A 19,357-nucleotide genomic window follows, 5' to 3' on the forward strand; every position below is an offset into this window, starting at 1 on the left:
TTGAGAATGATCCATGAGCACTTGAGAAAAAGGTGTATCCTGCTGTTGTGGGATGTAATGTCCTATAAATGTCTATTAAGTCTAGTTCATTTATAGTAATATTCAGATTCTCTATTTCTTTGTTGATCCTCTGTCTAGATGTTCTGTCCCTTGATGAGAGTGGCGAGTTGAAGTCTCCAACTATTATGGTATATGAGTCTATTTCCCTTTTCAGTGTTTGCAGTATATTCCTCACGTATTTTGGGGCATTCTGATTCGGTGCGTAAATATTTATGATTGTTATGTCTTCTTGTTTAATTGTTCCTTTTATTAGTATATAGTGTCCTTCTTTGTCTCTTTTAACTGTTTTACATTTGAAGTCTAATTTGTTGGATATTAGTATAGCCACTCCTGCTCTTTTCTGGTTGTTATTTGCATGAAATATCTTTTCCCAACCTTTCACTTTCAACCTATGTTTATCTTTGGGTCTAAGATGTGTTTCCTGTAGACAGCATATAGAAGGATCCTGTTTTTTAATCCATTCTGCCAATCTATGTCTTTTGATTGGGGAATTCAGTCCATTGACATTTAGTGTTATTACTGTTTGGATAATATTTTCCTCTAACATTTTGCCTTTTGTATTATATATATCATATCTGATTTTCCTTCTTTCTACACTCTTTTCCATAAAAATATGGAACGCTTCACGAATTTGCGTGTCATCCTTGCGCAGGGGCCATGCTAATCTTCTCTGTATCGTTCCAATTTTAGTATATGTGCTGCCGAAGCGAGCACCATATTTTATTTTTATTGGACAGTGTTGGTCTAGAATGTTATTTCATCATGTCAGGATTCTTATTACCATTTCCTAACTCTACAAATACTCAACATTCTCTTTAAGTAATGGATCTTTACCAGTTGCAACCTGCAGCAAGGTTTGCTCCCTCCAACACACACTGCAAAATGCTGGTCACTAATACTTATTGTCCCCAAGAATGATTTCTGATTTCACCTGAAGCTCCAGCTCTACTATTCTCTGAGCACTCTGTGCTCTCTATAATCAGTGTTTGTCCCCTTGGTGTTTTGCCCCTCGGTATCCTACACACTTTAACAATGGGGAGGGGTTATAGTCTGCTACCACTGATGGAAGGAATAGCTTTCAGTTTGGGGTTCAAAGTGGCTTCCCATGGGGCAGACACATTACAGTGCCAAGATATTCCCACCTATCGCCTTAATTGCCCCAGTGTTCCAGTATGAAATGTTAACCATTTACACCAGAATGAAGGTGGGCTCCTTTATCAGTTAAGATTGTTTTTGTCAAAGAACAAAATGAGGTATAACCAACAATGGGGTATAACCAAACAAGGATTTGTTTTTCTAACTCAGGAATAGGTCACTGGAAAGCAGACAGGGGGTGATGCAGTGGCTTCATGATGGCATCAATGCCTCAGTCATCTCTTTCTATTCTTGCCCTCATGACTCAAGATGTCTCCTGAAGATTCAGGCAATATTTTTATGCTTCCACCAAGAAGAAGGGAAAAGATAAAGGTTGAAAAGCATATGTCAGCTGAGCCTTTCTCTTTTTATCAGGAGACTTCTGCTTCTATCCCATTGGTCAAAACTGGTTCACATAGGCATCTTAAAGAGAGTCTGCACCATAAATCTTTTGACCTAGACACCTGGCTTTCCCAGAATTTTATCAGTTAGGAAGAAGAGTAAATGATTTTGGGGTAGGCAACTGGTATTGTCTACCACAGCTATGATTTTCACAACAGATTCTATTGTAGTTCTAGGGGAAATGCCAAGCAAGATGGAGATTATAGGAAAACCCAATACAACCCACAATCTTAATATGGGACACAAAGTTGGGAGAATAGAAGCCTAGAGAATGTGATGTCTATTACACGAATCATTTCATTTTACTGAAATTCTACCTGTTTGAATAGTCTTATAGTAACTGTCAGCATATATTTTTGTTGATACAAAAAGTTTAATCAACCCGCCAATAATGATTTTTCTAAAAGTTCTGTTCAGGACAGATCAAACAGATACTCAGAAAACCTTACTGACCTGCCATAGCCTGCTATTCCATATGGCCCCATTCTACTTTTATAATTTATTTCCCTCTGTTCCCTTGCAGCCAAAGAATAGACATGAATAGACCCTTGACACTGTTAAAAGTTTTGTTCCAAGACATTTGAAAAGTTCCAAACTCATGTCACCAATCTGATCCAATATCAAAGTCAGCATTTCACTCTTACATTATAAGAAGCATTGTTGGTTGTTGTTAACAAGAACCACTTTCTTTGCCCTCTTCACTTTTCCATCACTGATAGAGCCTCTTTTTTTTAACATGAAAACAGACCTTTTAATACTTCACATGTGGCCTTTTCCACAGCGTTGTCTTCCTGTAATGTCCCCCCTACCTACACCAAGTGAAATCCTAACCATCCTCAAGACTCAACTCAGACTTTGCATTTTCCATAAGACCTTCCTAATCCCTCCACTACCATCATTCTCTATTTTGGAAAAATAAGCAATTTTTTTGTACTTCTCTTGTGTCACTTGTTTTATTCTGCCTTACATTATCATTGGCTAACTTATTCCATCCTCTCCTACTAGTTAAAAGCTCAACTCTTATACCCCATCTTTAGCAGAGAGTTTTATATATACTAAAAACTAAATAGGTTTTTTTTTCACATTGAATAAACTCTGGATTTGTTTTTCTATTTGCAGAATAATTAAAATCTTGCAACATTGACTACTATAGTTCTTAAAATCTTGTCAAGAATGATAGCACTCAAAATAATAATTAGCCCACTGCTTTCCATTTTGAGATACAGAGAAGACTAGTACAAATATCTAAAGAGATGTCTCCCTATGGCTTTAAGTGAAGAGGACAGAGTGCCTGCCAGTGTCTACAAAAGGCAGGCAGCCACACTGACCCCACATAAATTCAGCAGTAGAATCAAGGAAAATTGAAAGTTTCCTGAACTTCCTGCATAACATATTATTGAATATAACATAAATATTGAACATATTTTCTGAACCAAAAATTAGGACACAGAATATCTATGCCACTTCCAGGTAATGTCCCATTAAAGACGTAGCTTTTAGCGGCAAGAAGGTACAATAACAGGAACACTTTGATAGTTGATGAGCAGAGCAATTGGAACCAGAGCTGTTTTGGAAAACTGAGGCTGGTGATTAGGTCTGCATCTGCTTTTGATTCCAATATAAGCTAAATTTCTGCCTAGAATCATCTCAAAAACAAAATAATCGTTTATTGCTGATGGGTACCCACACACAGAAAACCAGGGCTAAAGAGCTTTGGCTTCTGTTAGGCGGAACTGTATGAAACTGTCTGTACTCTACCATTTTTTTTTACCTCTAAAGAGAGAAATTAGCTATGATTCAAACTAATATTTTTAAAAACGGCTACATTTGTTTTTAAATTATATTCTGTCAAATTTTTAATTATAATTAGAAAAGCATATAGGCCTAAAAACAGTGAAAACTGTATCAGGGAGCACTTTTCTTTTCCAAGAAAAAAATTATTCAATTTTTTTTTGTTACTTTTCCAACTAAAAAACTATTCAATGCAAAAATTCCAGTAATAAGAATCTTAACACTCCAAGGAACAAAGAGCTAAAAGTTAAGAGAGATAGTAGGAAAGGCAGAAAAATGGCTGGAAAAATTTACTGGGGAAAAATAACAGGAATACATGCTTGCAAATGTAGGTTGGGTATAATGATAATATTTCTCTTTTTCTTTCGTCTATTCGAGAGCTCAGAGGCTGATAAGGAGTTTCAGAAACGCTGCATAACAACTTTCTGTTTTTTCAAATATTGATGATGTTCTCAGTAGGCAGAAAACACAAGCTTTACAAAAACTATAGAAAAATGAGGGAGGAAAAGGATGTAAGTGCCAGGATCCTGTACAGGATCAAGGAAGATCTCAGGCCAAGAATTTCCAAATTCATTATATTTTCATTTCTATGAGTTCCATTTGATCCTATTTTAAATCTGCCTTTGTCATACTCAAAAGGCTCCTTTTATTTCTTTAAATATTTTAAACAGATTTATTTTAAAAATAAAGTTAAGACAGACCATTCCAAACTCTCCAGTCTTTGTAGAATTAATCCTATAGTTTGTTTTTCTATTAATTCTTACTCATAGTAGTTATTTCCTCATGTGTTTGGCAGGCAGACCAGGTGGGAGGGGGTAGGGTGTTCTTCATTGTGAACTCATGGACCTTTACATCTTATTTGTGGGAACTGTTTGAAGTCTAGATAATTATGTTCCTCCACAGAGATTTCCCTTTCCTTCTACTAGGAATTTGGGAATATAGCCACCTAAGACCACTTTCAACTAAACTTTAGCTTGGGAATTTTCAGTCCCCACAAGTAGCATGAACTCAAAAACACCAAACCAAACTTCATGCAGGCTACAGTCAGGAATTCTCATTGGAGACGTTTCTGTCCATTTTACCCAGAACCAAAGCAGAGACAGGAATATATATCATTCCACCTCTAGTATAGATTTGTCGTAGTTCATCTACGGGGGGTTTAGCCCTTTGGAGTGCCAACTTCATGTGGAGGTTCTGATTTGACCTCCAATCCAGGGCAGCCTCAGGCTCTGTTTCCTGAATTCCTACATATGGTCTGCTAAAATCCAACCTTTAGGCCATTAGAGAGCAACAGATACCTCACGTACAAGCACTGGCTTTAGTGGTCACTTATCCCTCCTCATTCATTCTGTCTGTTCATTTCTGTTCTCCAAGGAATTCTTCTCCTTTTCTGCCAACTTAGTCAAGCTTATAAGCAACTTAAAAAAAAACAAAACAAAACATTTTATTCAGCATTTTTAGGTTGGCTCTACTAGTACTAGAACTCTTCCTCCAAGAGACTTGGTCCAGGTGGTTGCTGCAAGGCTATTGTTTTAGTTTGCTAAGCTGCTGGAATGCAATATACCAGAAACAGAATGGCTTTTAAAAGAGGGAATTGAATAAGTTGCTACTTTACAGTTCTAAGGTCGAGAAAATGTCCCAGTTAAAACAAATCTATAGAGAAGTCCAATCAAAGGCATTCATCCAGGGAAAGATACCTTGGTTCAAGAAGGCTGATGAAGTCCAGGGTTTCTCTCTCAAGTGAGAAGGCACATGGCGAACACAGTTAGGGCTTCTCTCTCAGCTGGAAGGGTACATGGCGAGCAAGGCGTCATCTGCTAGCTTTCTCTCCTGGCTTCCTGTTTCATGAAGCTCTCCGGGAGGCATTTTCCTTCTTCATCTCCAAAGGTCTCTGGTTTGTGAACTCTCTGCTTCTTGTGGCTATGTTGTTCTTCTCTGCTCTCTCTGAATCTCTTATTCTCCAAAATGTTTCCTCTTTGTAGGACTCCAGAGACTTATGAAGACCCACCCCAATGGGTGCAGACATGTCATCACCTAATCCAGTTTAACAACCACTCTTGATTAAATCACATCTCCAGGGAGATGATCTTATTACAATTTCAAACTAATAGTATTGAATAGGGATTATTCTGCCTTTACGAAATGGGATTTTGATTAAAACATGGCTTTTCTAGGGTTCATATATCCTTTCAAACCAGCACAGCTATGTTGTCTTTCTCCTATTTCTAGGCATGAAGCTTCACATAATTCACAAATGCAGGCAGTATTTTTAGTTTGTTTCAGCTTTTTTCAACTTCCACCCATAGATGTGGAAATCCCACACTGGCCCCCAGTTTCACATCGGAGACTGGTTCTATTCCCCTGCCTCACACAGGTCACTTGGACTTCACATTAATCAAAATTCTAGCTCCAGTCTTGCTAAGTTTGTATTTCTATTGTATTTATGGCCCACAGAGATGTCGCTCTTGATTTATTATTATTATGCTATGCCTTTTAAAATTGTCCTATAAATATGGAGCCAAGATATAAAGTTAACATTCTAATTTTATGTAAATAAATGCTATACTGATTAAATGTCATATATATATGATAATTTATATATACACTATAAATTATTTTATAATACTAATTTTATTTAATTCTATGTAATTATTTTAATTATACCCTTAACAAACAACTATCTGCTTATTTCTTGAAGCATGAATATGTACTTCTTCCATGTAACTTCACCTATGGCACATGGCCTCAACCAATGAACTAATACAGAAAGCAAAAGACGAGCTATGCTATAACTTAATTAGCCTTATCACTTATTTCTAGAGCTTCTGCTCAACAATAAAGTTTTAAGGAAAACAAGCAATATTATAGAGCAAAATTTCCATCAAAATTTCTTTTTTGTGTGGGGGAAGTGCAGGGTCCAGGAACCGAACCCGGTTCTCCCACATGGCAGGCAAGAATTCTATCGCTGAGTTACCCTTGCACTGCCCCAAAATTTCATTTTTAAGATGACTCTCAATATATGACAAATAATCATTCAGTTCATATACCTTCAATAACAATATCAAGTCTATATTATCATAATACATGCTAATAAAGCAAAATCTTTAATCATTTTTAGATAAATTTTTTAAAGTATAGACAGAATACAAGTTGTACTTATATACCCTCATGTCCCAAATGGATTTAAAACTGAACTTTACTAATATATTTTAGAAATGGATTAGAAGTAATTGAGACAAACTAAATTTAAAAATCCAATTATCCAGGGCGGGCCACGGTGGCTCAGCAGGCAAGAATGCTTGCCTGCCATGCCAGAGGACCTGGGTTCGATTCCTGGTGACTGCCCATGTAAAAAAAAAAAATCCAATTATCCTTAACTCCTTCTTCCCAAAGCACTCCAGCTAATTGTGTTTTCAATTTGTCCTAGACTATATTAAAATAGTGCACAGATCCAGTAACTTTTCAATGTTACTGGTTCATTTATTCATTACAGAATAATTCTTGAACATCAGCCATGTGCCTGGAATTATTCTATGTAGCGTTTCTCAATCATTAAATGGTAATATTCAACTGCAAAGAGTTTTATCCAGATTTCTCAATCAAAGATAGAGAAATATATAAATGTGTCTGAAAATTTTATGTTTTACTTAGGTCTGTTTCAAACTGTTTCTTTGCTTACAATCACAAGAACAAATTTTTAAACATTCGCTTAATTGTTAATGTGCAAATCTCACTGTCAAAATTTCATCACCATTTCACCTGCCATGCCAAAGACCAGGGTTCAATTCCTGGTGCCTGCCCATGCAAAAAAATAAAAACAAAAATAATTTTTAAAAAATTTTTTTAATTTCATAATCAAATATTTTACATCATTATTGCATACACCTGCCATCACCTATAGAAGGCAGAATACAAAGCATGTTCCCTCTACAAAACTATTAATTTTATGTGTCAATGTTTCCATTTTATCCATCTTCTTAAAAGCTGTTATAAATAAGGAAAAGATTTAAATAATGTCTAGAGGGCTTTTTTGGTTTTTAATTCTTTTTAATTTTTATTTATTATAGAAGTTGTACGTTTACAGAATAATTATGTATAAAATACAGGATTCCCATTACACCATCCCACCACCAACACCTTGCACTGATGTGGGACATTTCTTATCACTGATAAAAGCACATTTTCATAGTTGTACTATTAACTATAGTTCACAGTTTAACCTAAGGTCTTCTGTTTGTGTATTGTAGAGCCACAGATTTTTTTAAAAATGTGTTCTTTTACCATATATACAATCCAACTTCTCCCCCTTTTAATCATATTCAGATATATATTTCAGTATTGTTAATTAGGTTCACAGTGTTGTACCACTACCATTACCACCATCATTATCAAAATATTACCATCATTACAAAGAGGAACCCTGTAAATTTTAAGCCTTGACTTTCTATTCCCTATCTCAAAAAAACAATTTCTACAGCTTTGAATAATAATATGAATGAGAGACTATTAACTACTTTCCCAACGCAGGCCTTAGTTAATATATGAATACTAAAGCATACCAGTTGGTTTTCCAGTTTAACAACAACCATAATAGATTTGTTTGGGTTCTGTTGAATATGGTTTTAGAATGAAGACTACCTATGTGGATGGCCACAAATCTTGGCTGAAAATCAACTGAACTATGCAGGTGTGACTCAAGGAGGTTGGATTTAATGAAAAGTTCACAAGTTGAGGTATCAGAAGAATTGGTGATTGGCCCAACCTACAATACTAATTAACTGTGAGCCTCTGGAAAACTATTTTGCTGTTCAAGACTTTTGTTTCTATAACCAAGGAACTGGCCCACTTGACCTCTAAAGCCCCTTCCAGGGCTCAAATTCTATAATTCTGGTTCTATATAGTACATTTAACAATTGAAAGCAAATCCTCCATCCATTCTTTGAGCAGAAGAAACCGTCCAGTCTTCTGATTGTAATCCCTGTATCCTTGTGACAGGTTAAATGTCAAGAGCATACTGAAATAAGAATCAGAACACAAAGATTTATCATCCTTTGTGTATCACATTCTTACTCTCAATGCTCAGCAACAGAGCTTAGGGTGCTAAACATTTTGATGCAATAATGACAATGCAGTTCACCAAACAAGGCCAAATTCAATGGTTTCCAGGAAACCAAAAAGGGAAAGAATGTGGAAAGAAATAGCAGAGACTACAAATGATGAAAAAAATGAATGAAGTTCAAACTGAGAATCAAAAAGAGACACAATAAAGACCTAAAAACTGTGGTCAATACATTTACAATGACTGGAGCCATGGAAAGCTTTTCCTAACAAAACATCTTTGAGACTATTTTACCATTATGGGTTTCAAGGAGATGAAATCAGATTGGTGGATTTTTCTTAAATGCAAAAACTAAAACGAAATCCATTAGATTTCTGAAAGGTAGATTATATAACTTCCTTAAAGTCATTTTAACCTAATTCTAGAAATTAAAGATGTTCTTTATTTTTTAAAAAAAAATCCTTAGTTTTATTATCACAGGGACACTCAATATCTCAGAAAAAATAGACTAAACATGAATCATTGTTACTATTTATTTAAGTTACCCAAAATGTACATCATTTTTTAACTACACCTATATTGAAAGGGGTAAAACACCTCTAAAAAATAATGAAATGGTAAAAGTTCCTCAATTACGACTCCTTTCTCCATTAAGAAAAAAGGCCAAAAAAAAAAAAAAAGGAAAGAATTAAGGCCACTTAATAGAAAGGGGGAAAAAATCTAGTATAATAAGCAATTACTTAAATTCTATTTCCCTTAAGATTGTTGTCAGCATACATACATATACTTTGCAAGGTTATAATTGATACTTACATTCTATGTGGAATTTTTATTTTTATATTTTCTACCACCCATTTCCATTTGAAGATCCTGTACTGATAAAGTCCATACACTTGTTGTTTTTATCATCTACCATAATGCTAAATGGGCTAATGTTATATAAGTTGCTTTGTCCTTTTTCTATTTGAGAGCATTTGAGTTGTTTTCTGTTTTGTTAAGTTTGGTTTTTCTTGGGGGTTATATCTTTGAAAATATTCCCAACAGTGGAATTATACAGGTCAAAAGATACAATAGCATTATAGTTATTGTTGTATTTATTGACTGATTGCTTCCAGAGGAGAAGACAACCAATTTTAAAAACTATTATAAGGTTCAAATATTGTTGTCCCCACCTCTACTCTACTGCCTTTAACACGTATTTATGTCACATTTTATCATTATTTTTGCTGGTTTGATGGGTGCGCGCTGTGCCTAAAATTTATTTGAATATGAATTTTAATCACTGGCAAGATTACATATTTATTTCTTGTGATAATTTAGTCTCTATTTTTCTAAACACATAAAGCCAAATTACTAAGAGACAATAAGTAGTGATCTATTGCATGCATCAGTGCTTTCTGTATTTTATGGAAATTCTGGGATATTAAAAAGCACAAGTAATAATATAAAAATCACCCATTATCCTAATATATTTTCCCTTTAAAAAGCTTATTTTATAAAATGTGGATTTTCTTTTCTCACCTTCCCATTCAATCCCTTCTCTGCTAAAATTACGCATTGCTAAGCATTTGGTGTATATTGTTCCAGGGTTTTCCTATGATTTTTTTTTTATAAAAATGGAATCAAGTAATCATAGTCTTCTGCAACATGTTCTTTTTCAAGGATGTCTTTTCAAGATATGGCTTCAGTCTTTTGATGGCCCCCTTGTGTATTATTATATATATGTACAGTAAGTTGTGAAATTGGAGTAAAGATGGGCAAAGGGGTCACAGCTGATATCTAGGGTACTCATAGTACATTTGTTTCTCTTTTTTTTGTTTTCCTCAAGTATCTCACAAGTATCAATTCCCTCACCCCCTTGATCTTCCATTGCAATCACCTAACCTCTCCTCATCCCTGCATCAACTTATTACCAGTTTTATCTATTTTTGGTGGACTGTTAAGGAATCTTCAGAGAAGATTCCAAAGCATGTTGACTGGCTCCATTTCAAAGCTAGGGTTTCCAACCTCAACTGAGTCATTACCTTGGAACGTTGTCTCTGGGTTTGTCTTGTGCTGCCTAGTCTACGAAAATGACTATTTCCATTGTCAATTGATTTTATCATAATCAAAATATTTCCAAATCAGAAGTTCTCCTGACAGAGAAACTCTTATCTGTGGCCAAAGCCAATGAAATGCACAAACCCAAAGGAACCAATTAGCAAGAGGTAGAACCAATCTTCCCCCAACGTGTAAAACACAGCTACAAGCACAGAACCTCCACACACTCACCACTCACAAGCTGCCTAGATCAAGACAGAACAAGGTAATACCAATATGACATAAGGATGGCAGAAAAATTCTCATTTATATGAAAACAACACCCTGAGATAGTACATGTTGCTAAATACTATTTATATAGTTACATAATATATAAAATATATTATATATATATAATATATATATATTATATATAATATCACATGTTTATATAATATCACATAATATAACATATACGCATTATATATAATATAGTTATGAGACATAATAATAGTGATGGTATGTTAGAGATCTATAATCACAGAGTCAAAGTAAAATGCTTGGTACACTGAGAGGAACAAATCAAGTCTCACATACACAAATGCTAAAAAGTACTATTTAAATCTCAGTACCAATGACTACACCTTCTACATTTCAACTTTAGCCTACCATATTATGATGAATGGTCTAGGACAAAACCTCAGTCAGACGCAATATGTTACTGTCATTATAATTAGCTATTCTATTTTGTAACTGAATTTTGGACCCATAATAATTACTTGAAATAGTTTAGAGACTTAGAAGAACATTAATCACAGTGCTGTGTGAATGACAGAAGCACCCTTTATCCCGGACCTTCCCTCAAGATGGTTTTAGCTTCCTGCTATTTATTTACATGACTAAACAAATAAGAACACTTAATACGCATTCTCCTAATTTCTGCCTGGTCTTTCTTCTCTAGCGTTACTCTCTTCCTCTTTTCTACCTCAGTGTTAAGAAGATTATTTTGACCTTTCTTTTACTACTTTGTATTTTTCCAGATATCTGACCTACTATCTTCTTGCACCTTTGTATCATAATGAAAGTACATCAAGAAAGTGTTTCCATATTTCTGAGCAAAGCACACACACACACATATATAATTTATGTCTAAATTTCTTCAAATAGGAAAAAACTTTTCAGACTTTTTTTCAAAGGAGTTTTAAAATTATTATTTTTACTTCAAGTCTAAATCCTGGCCACTTCAGTCTCTTGTATTTAATGCATCAAAAAAAAAAAAAAAAAAAAAAGGGCAGGCAATGGTGGCGCAGTGGCAGAGTTCTTGCCTGCCATGCTGGAGACCCCAGTTTGATTCCTGGAGCCTGCCCATGTAAAAAAAAAAGAAAAGATTTAAAGTTCGAATCAAAATAGTATAATGAGAAGCTTCAGGGCTTTGTCCCCAACAGAAGCTTTGAACAACCAGTAAGAACAGAAACCTCTTTCTCAGAGCTCCAGAAAAAAAGTTAAAGGATTGCGGGAGCAAATAAGAGTACCGTATCACGAAAAAGGCCACTATAAAAGCAGTAGGATCGCTTGACACCCTTATAACCCTTCTCCCATCCCTCACCGGCTCACACTACCATTGTAGATCTTTAGTCCTGGTTGCAGAGGGGAGAGAGTCACCCTCATGCACATACTGGTAACATGTATGTTTTGTCAAACCTATCTGGTGGTGGCCAGGGGAACTCATTGTCCCAGAACTTGTCCTGCCTGTAGAAGGCAATATACAGGGCTCTCCTACTGAATACTGTGGGAAAGCAGTCAAGTTGTGCCGCCTGGGGCAAGGGATTGCTGGCTGTAGGACATACAGGGCAGTACACTGGACCATGAGAAACTGCTTCCTAGGGAAGAGGGAACATTTGTATCCATGTAAACAGAGAATTCCTAGGGCCAAATGTATAAGCCCAAATCAAGACACATGCACAGAAAGGACCCAAGAGGCCTCTATACTCTGGCCTGAAGCTATTCTCTAAGCTGATTTTATCAAAAGCCCTGAAGGACAGCACCAGCACAGGCCAATCTGAAAAGACTGGGAAAGGTGTTTTCTTTTTTCCTTATTTGTTTTGCTTTTTGTTAGTTCAAGGATAAAAATAAATATCAGTACTTCTGTTTTTTTTTTTTATTTATAGTTCCACTTTTTACTTCCTATGGTGTCTAAAAGGCAAATGCATAAAATATAATGATAAATCAATGGTTTTAGACTCATAATATATAAATATGTCATTTGTGACAAGAACTACATAAAAGTGGAGGGATAGAGGGGTATAGGAACAAATTTATGCATGATATTGAAGTTGCTATCAAGTTAAACAAAATTAGTATAGATTTGGGATGTTAAATTTAAGCCCAATGGTAACCATAAAGAAAATACCAGAATGTGTAAAGTCAGAGAGACAGACAGTAGAGTACAGGTTACCAGGGGCAGAGGCAAGGGTAATGATGAGCTAATGAAAAATGAGTATAAGATTTCTATTTGAGGTGAAGAGAAAACTCTAGTAATGGATAGTGGTGAAGGTACTGCAACACTGTGAATGTGAATAATCTCACGGAACGGTGTATACTGCCAGTTTGAATATGTTGTGTACCCCACAAAAGCTATGTTCTTTAATCTTCATTCAATATTACTGGGTGGGACCTTTCTGATTGTTTCCATGGAGATTGTAACCCACCCAATTATGGGTGGTAACTTTTGATTCGATGGTTTCCATGAAGATGTGTTACCACCCATTCAAGGGAAGGTTGCTTACTGGAGCCCTTTCAGAGGGAACCATTTTGGAAAAAGTTTTAGAGCCCATGCAGCCAGAGATCTTTGCAGATGAAGAAGGAAAATGCCCCCAGGAGAGCTTCATGAAACAAGAATCCAGGAGAGAAAGCTAGCAGACGTCACCATGTACCCTTACAGCAGAGAGGAAACCCTGAACTTCATTGGCATTTCCTGAGTGAAGGTAACCTCGCTGGTGTCTTAATTTGGACATTTTCATAGCTTTAATTTGAACATTTTCATGGCCCCAGAACTGTAAACTTGAAACTTAATGAGTTCCCCTTTTTAAAAGTTGTTCCATTTCTAGTATATTGCATTCTGCAGCATGCAAACTAGAACAGGTATGCTTGGGACAGGTAAGGATAGGAAGATTTATGTTTTATATATGTTATCACAATTTAAAAAAAAAAAGAAAAACTAAAGAGCTAATGCCAATTAAATGCAGTGCATGATCCTGAATGGGATCTAAGAATGGAGGGGAAAGGCTCAAAAGGACATTGGCAGGTCATAAGAAAAAGCTTGGAATATAAAATGCAAGCTTTATATCATTGATAAATTTTTTTAAACTCGATAACTACACTTAAGGTTCCTACATATGCAAATAGCCTTCTTCATAGGAAATGTACATGAAAAAGAATACGATATGTGTAATCTGCCCTCACGTTCTGAAAATTTAAGATAGATAGAAAGACAGACAGATAGATAAACATAAAAGGAAGAAGAGAGGGAGGGACAGACAGAAAGACAGACAGATAAACACAGAAGGAAGAAGAGAGGGAGGGACAGATGGCAAAGTGGTCAAATGTTAAGTTTGATGGGTATGGGTATCTGGGGGAATAGAGTATGCTGGAGTTCTTTTTATGGGGTTTGTATTATTTTTGCAACTCTCTCATAAGTTTGAAACTATTTCAAAATAAAAAGTTAAAAAAGAAAAAGATTTAAGAGACCTTTAGCGGTTTTCCCTATCAGCGGTCTACTTCAGAAACCACTTAAGGTACCAACTTAAATAACTACAGAATCTAGATCTGTTAGAGACCTGAAAAAAAAGTCGTCCAGACCAGTGTTTTTCAATTTGTATTCACAAACCTTTGAGAATACACAGTCATATTCTTGGGAATCTGGACAATTCATGAGAAAAATTTTAAAGCTTTCCATTTACCTTTAGTTAGCAATGATTTTAGTAATGTTAAAACTTTAATAATTAAAAAGAGTAATGGTACGTCACAATTTAAAGACATCTTCAGTTTCAGTCAGTAATTCGCTAAGTCGGGCTACCTGAAACAATTGTCCAAGACCCCACTACCCCTCCCAATGATTTGAGGACAACTTCTTAGGAATCATAAGAATTGGGTTTTTCTTTTCCTCTGTGAAAGGGATCTGTTCACTATTAATGTTTGAGAAACTGATCTGGACCATCCAGTCACCCTTCAGATACCTCAATCCTCTCCCCCTCACCCAACAAGTGTTACTACAGCCTAATTTGAATACTTTACCCCACACAGACTATTCCCACTGAGATAATTCTAACTTTCTACGTTAATATTTACCAGAAATCAGTCTCTTTGTGGCCTCCCAATCACCATACTTCTTTTCCCCTACACTATAAAGAATAAACTTAATACTTCAAATCATAGTTCTTTAAATCCCTTTGGAAAGTGATCATGTGGAATTTTTCTACCAACCCTTCCCCACACCCCCATCCCACCCCCACAGCACAACACACACATGCTAGTTTCTTCTTCTTCTTCAGTCCCATCAGCAATCCTTCATATGACCTTGTTTTAAATCTCTTCCCCATTCTGGCTACTTTACTATCCAAATATGATCCCATCTGTTTACCTCTCCCTTAATGTATGGCATAACACCTACATCACATAGCTTACTCTGAGCAAATTCCAAAGATATTTTTTGCATATGCTGTTCTAGCAGCAATGGTTTATCCTTCTACTTTGTGCAGCTGGTTTTCAGGGCCATGTATGCCTACTAAATTTCATATTTAGTTTGTGAACCTCAGTTTCATTTTTATTGTGTCTACTTCCTTTAGTTCCTAATAATTCATTGTTATCACAACCCCAACACCACGACCTGCAAGTAAAACCCCAACCCACTCCTTGAACCAATTACTTGGTCAAGGTAAATGTGTATCTGCATCCTCAGCCTACCATATAAAACACAGAAATTAAGTCACTTTTCCAGCCTTTGCAGACATATCAGTTGTGGGATCCAGGGGACTCCAGGACTATTCCCCCTAGGGCTCCAACATTACCTTGAGTTTACCCTTTCCCCTTCCATTCCAATGACTGAATATGGCTTTGATCTTTAAATCGCCAATTCAATGACCACAGATTACTTATTTTACCTAAACCAGTGATCTTGAAATGATTTTCCATTGCAGGAGGGAGAATACAGAAAAAAACTGCAGTTAGCTATTTCTAGAAGCTATCATTCAGAAAACATAATCTCTTTCAGATAAATCAGTAGGCTATTTCATACATATGTATAGACAACCTCACAAGGATGGAGTCCCCACCTTGGGTTTCTGAGGAAGCATGGCCCTGTCAACATCTTGATTTCACACATCTAGCCTCTAGAACTACGAGGCAGTAAATGTCTGCTGTTAAAAAAAAAAAAAATAGAAGCATTGACCAATGGAATCTAATTCAGACTGCAGAAATAGACCATCAAATATATAGTCAAATGATTTTTGACAAGGCCCCCAAATCCTCTGAACTGGGTCAAAATATTCTTTTCAATAATTGGGCATGGAAGAACTGGGTATCAATAGCCAAGAGAATGAAAGAGGACCCCTATCTTACACCCTACACAAAAATTAACTCAAAGTGGATCAAAACCTAAATATAAGAACTAGCACCATAAAGCTTCTAGAAGAAAATGTAGGGAAATATCTTCAAGACCTAGTAATGCTCCCAAAATACAAGCAACAAAAGAAAAAATAGATAAATGGAAACTCCTCAAAATCAAATACTTCTTTTGACTCCTGGAGTCTGCCCATGCAAAAAAAGAGAAAAAAAAAATCAAATGCTTCTGCACTTCAAAAGACTTTGTCAAAAACATGAAGAGGCAGCCCACTCAATGGGAGAAAATATTTGGAAATCACATATCGGACAAAGGTTTGATTTCCTGTATATACAAAAAAATCATACAACTGAACAACAAAACAGCAAACAACCTAATTATAAAATGGGCTAAAGATATGAATAGGCATATTTCTGAAGAACAAATACAGATGGCTCAAAAGCACATGAAGAGATGCTCATTTTCATTGGCTACAAGGGAAATGCAGATCAAGACTACGAGATACCACCTAACACCTAAAAGAATGGCTGCTATCAAACAAACAGGAAACTATAAATGTTGAAGAGGATGTGGAGAAACTGGGACACTTATGTACTGCTGGTGGGAATGTATAATGGTGCAGCCACTATGGAAGACTGTTTGGCGGTTCCTTAGGAAACTAAATATTAAGTAGCCCTAAGACCCAGCAATAACACTACTTGGTATATACCCAAAAGTGCTGAAAGCAATGACACAAACAGACATTTTCACACCAATGTTCATAGCAGCATTATTCACAATTGCCAAAAGACGGAAACAAATCAAATGCCCATCAACAGAAAAGTGGACCAACAAAATGTGGTATATACATACAATGGAATATTATGCAGCAGTAAGACAAAATGATGTCCTGAAGAACATGACAAGATAAATGAACCTTGAGGACATAATGCTGAGTGAAATTAGTCAGACACAAAAGGATAGATACTGTATGATTCCACTTTATCACCAGCATAAAGGTATAATCAGAGGCTTCTCATACAGAATATAAGGGACTTAAAGATACAAAGAAGCTAGAAATGGGTGAACTATTAGCTAATGAGGTAGAACTCCAATGTAAGGGAATATATAGGAGTGAAGGTGGTTTTCTAGTGGGTCTATAAGTAATATTACCATATTGAAGATGAATAAGATTGAAAGGAGTTGTATAGACATATGTGTCCCACTAATTAACACTAGAAATATGAATTAGTTCTTAAAAGAATTACTTCAATGAAATGATTCTGTACAAACAGTATTAAAGTCCAGGGTACGGGGGGAAACTGCTATTGCATGCTATGAGTTATGTCCTAAAGGAAACCATTAGCACTACCACAGTAACAGCAGAGGTAAATAATGGAGTGAGGGACAAGAGTTAAGAGGAGGTTTAGATCTCCTATTTGGTGAGGGTGGGTTTATTGGTTTTCTGTCTCTTGGGAATAATGAAATTATCTAAAATTGAGAATGTTGATGGACTGTGGCCTTTGAGCGCTCTACATGATGCTTGATGAATGCAGGTGGCTGAAGGATGCACTGATGGAGAAGTAGAATGGTGAACGATGGTGTATACTTATGAACGAAGGCTGTGATGCTACAAAAAGGAACAATGTCGTGAGGCATGCAATGATGTGGTATTTTATCATTTCAAGCGCATTTTCCATTCTTAAGAAACGTTTGAGAAATTTAAGAAAATTGTGTTTTCACTAAGTTCTGCACATCTTTTGTCATGCCATGTAAGTTCCCTTTATTGATTCTTGATTAAAGAAAGGCTATGATAAAATGATTAGTTCATTTACATTCACTTGTAGCAATTACATAGGAATTTGAATTTTGTTGTGTTTGGGTGAGATTTTCTGTTACAGTACCCAAACTCACCATTTGGTCTCCTCTTTCATCTTTAAGGATTTCAATAAAAATTGTTCACTCAAAATAAATAAATAAATAAAGATTAAAAAAAAAAAAACCTTGAAAAGGCAACATGATGAGATTTATTAGGAGACCAAAAATGGATACTGCTGGCAATTATGGGGAGACCAGTCCTGGGAGAGAGGATGTAGGTAGAACCACAAATCCAGCCTTGCTATGTTTAATTTGAGATAAAAGCCAAGTATCCATCTATGGATAGCTGGAAAATCATAAAGTTATAGACTATTTCAAATAGGTTCTGAATATACTAGCTCATAATTTGGTTGATTTAAGAGCTTTCACTCATCAGCAACTCTATGTTATTAAGTAGGGAATAAGAAAATTATGAGATAGGCTCAAGAAGGATTTAGAAGATATTAACATTTAATTAATGAATAAAATTATGAATTAGGAAAGAAAATTTGGAGTATTTAAGCTGTAAATTCAATATATAAGGATGGTTTTATGGAGAACTACCAAATTTTTCAGCAAAAAAAACATTTATATCAATGTGAGGCAAAGAATATTATTAGGCTTATGAATCAGTATTGACTTCAGATAGAATTTCACATTTATTATGTTATATAAATTAAGTATAATACTAGTTTGTCTTATAAATCAAATTTTTAACTTTTATTCAAATTCTTACTGACAAAGTCCCACATTGATTTTCTTGACTAATTTAAAACGATAAAATAGTTAAAGAATATGAACCTTTTTAATATAACCTGATCAAACTGATCAATGTTTACATTACACCTTAAATGAAAAAGACTTACCACATTTTCCTTCATCTTTCTCAGCTTTTCATCTATCTCTCTCAAGCGATTTTGCTGATCCCGTTGCTCTTTAGTATTTTGAAGTACCTTTTCTCCCGGAGTTATTTCCGTATTTCTGTCATCACCATTACTATGATCTACCTGATTTAAAAGAAAAAAAATTCATTTATAGGCTAAAGATATATTGTCACACACTGCTCCAAAGCAACTGAGACTTGGTTCTCAAACAACATTTCTTCCCTACAAAATAATATTTATAATTCTTTATCATTTTCCTGTTTGAGGGGGAAAAGATCCTAGAGCACAATAAACAAGTAGGGAAATAAACTCAGTTCTGCAATCATCATGAAAACAGGAAGATACAGTAAAAAGGGCAATGGCAGAGAAATAGGGACCTAGGTTCTATTCCCTGCTCATGAGTTTCCATTTCTTTAATAATGGAAAGAAAACTTGACTGGCAAAGCCAAGAGTTTTGAATCCTGGTTCCACTTGATTTCTAACTAGATGACCTTAGGGAAATCAATTAACTTCAATTGGCACTTCAAATTCATCATCATTTGCAAAGTGATAATA

The 19,357-nt window shown here is 35.5% G+C and overlaps 1 protein-coding gene and 1 non-coding gene across 5 annotated transcripts in view; both read right to left on the minus strand.

The window, feature by feature from the left end:
* FSIP1 (fibrous sheath interacting protein 1) overlaps nucleotides 1-19,357 on the minus strand; it is a 213,914-nt gene that overhangs the window by 98,768 nt on the left and 95,789 nt on the right. For all 4 annotated transcript variants that reach the window (XM_077127425.1, XM_077127427.1, XM_077127424.1 and 1 more), the window contains exon 10: nucleotides 18,785-18,925. In XM_077127425.1, the coding sequence (XP_076983540.1) occupies nucleotides 18,785-18,925 (141 nt within the window). The remainder of the gene's footprint in view (nucleotides 1-18,784; nucleotides 18,926-19,357) is intronic.
* On the minus strand, nucleotides 668-774 carry LOC143656690 (U6 spliceosomal RNA). Its single transcript, XR_013162593.1, has one exon. It is a non-coding gene; the product is annotated as a U6 spliceosomal RNA (small nuclear RNA).

This window comes from Tamandua tetradactyla, chromosome 14, assembly GCF_023851605.1.
Source record: "Tamandua tetradactyla isolate mTamTet1 chromosome 14, mTamTet1.pri, whole genome shotgun sequence".
In the NCBI taxonomy this organism is placed as follows: domain Eukaryota; kingdom Metazoa; phylum Chordata; class Mammalia; order Pilosa; family Myrmecophagidae; genus Tamandua; species Tamandua tetradactyla.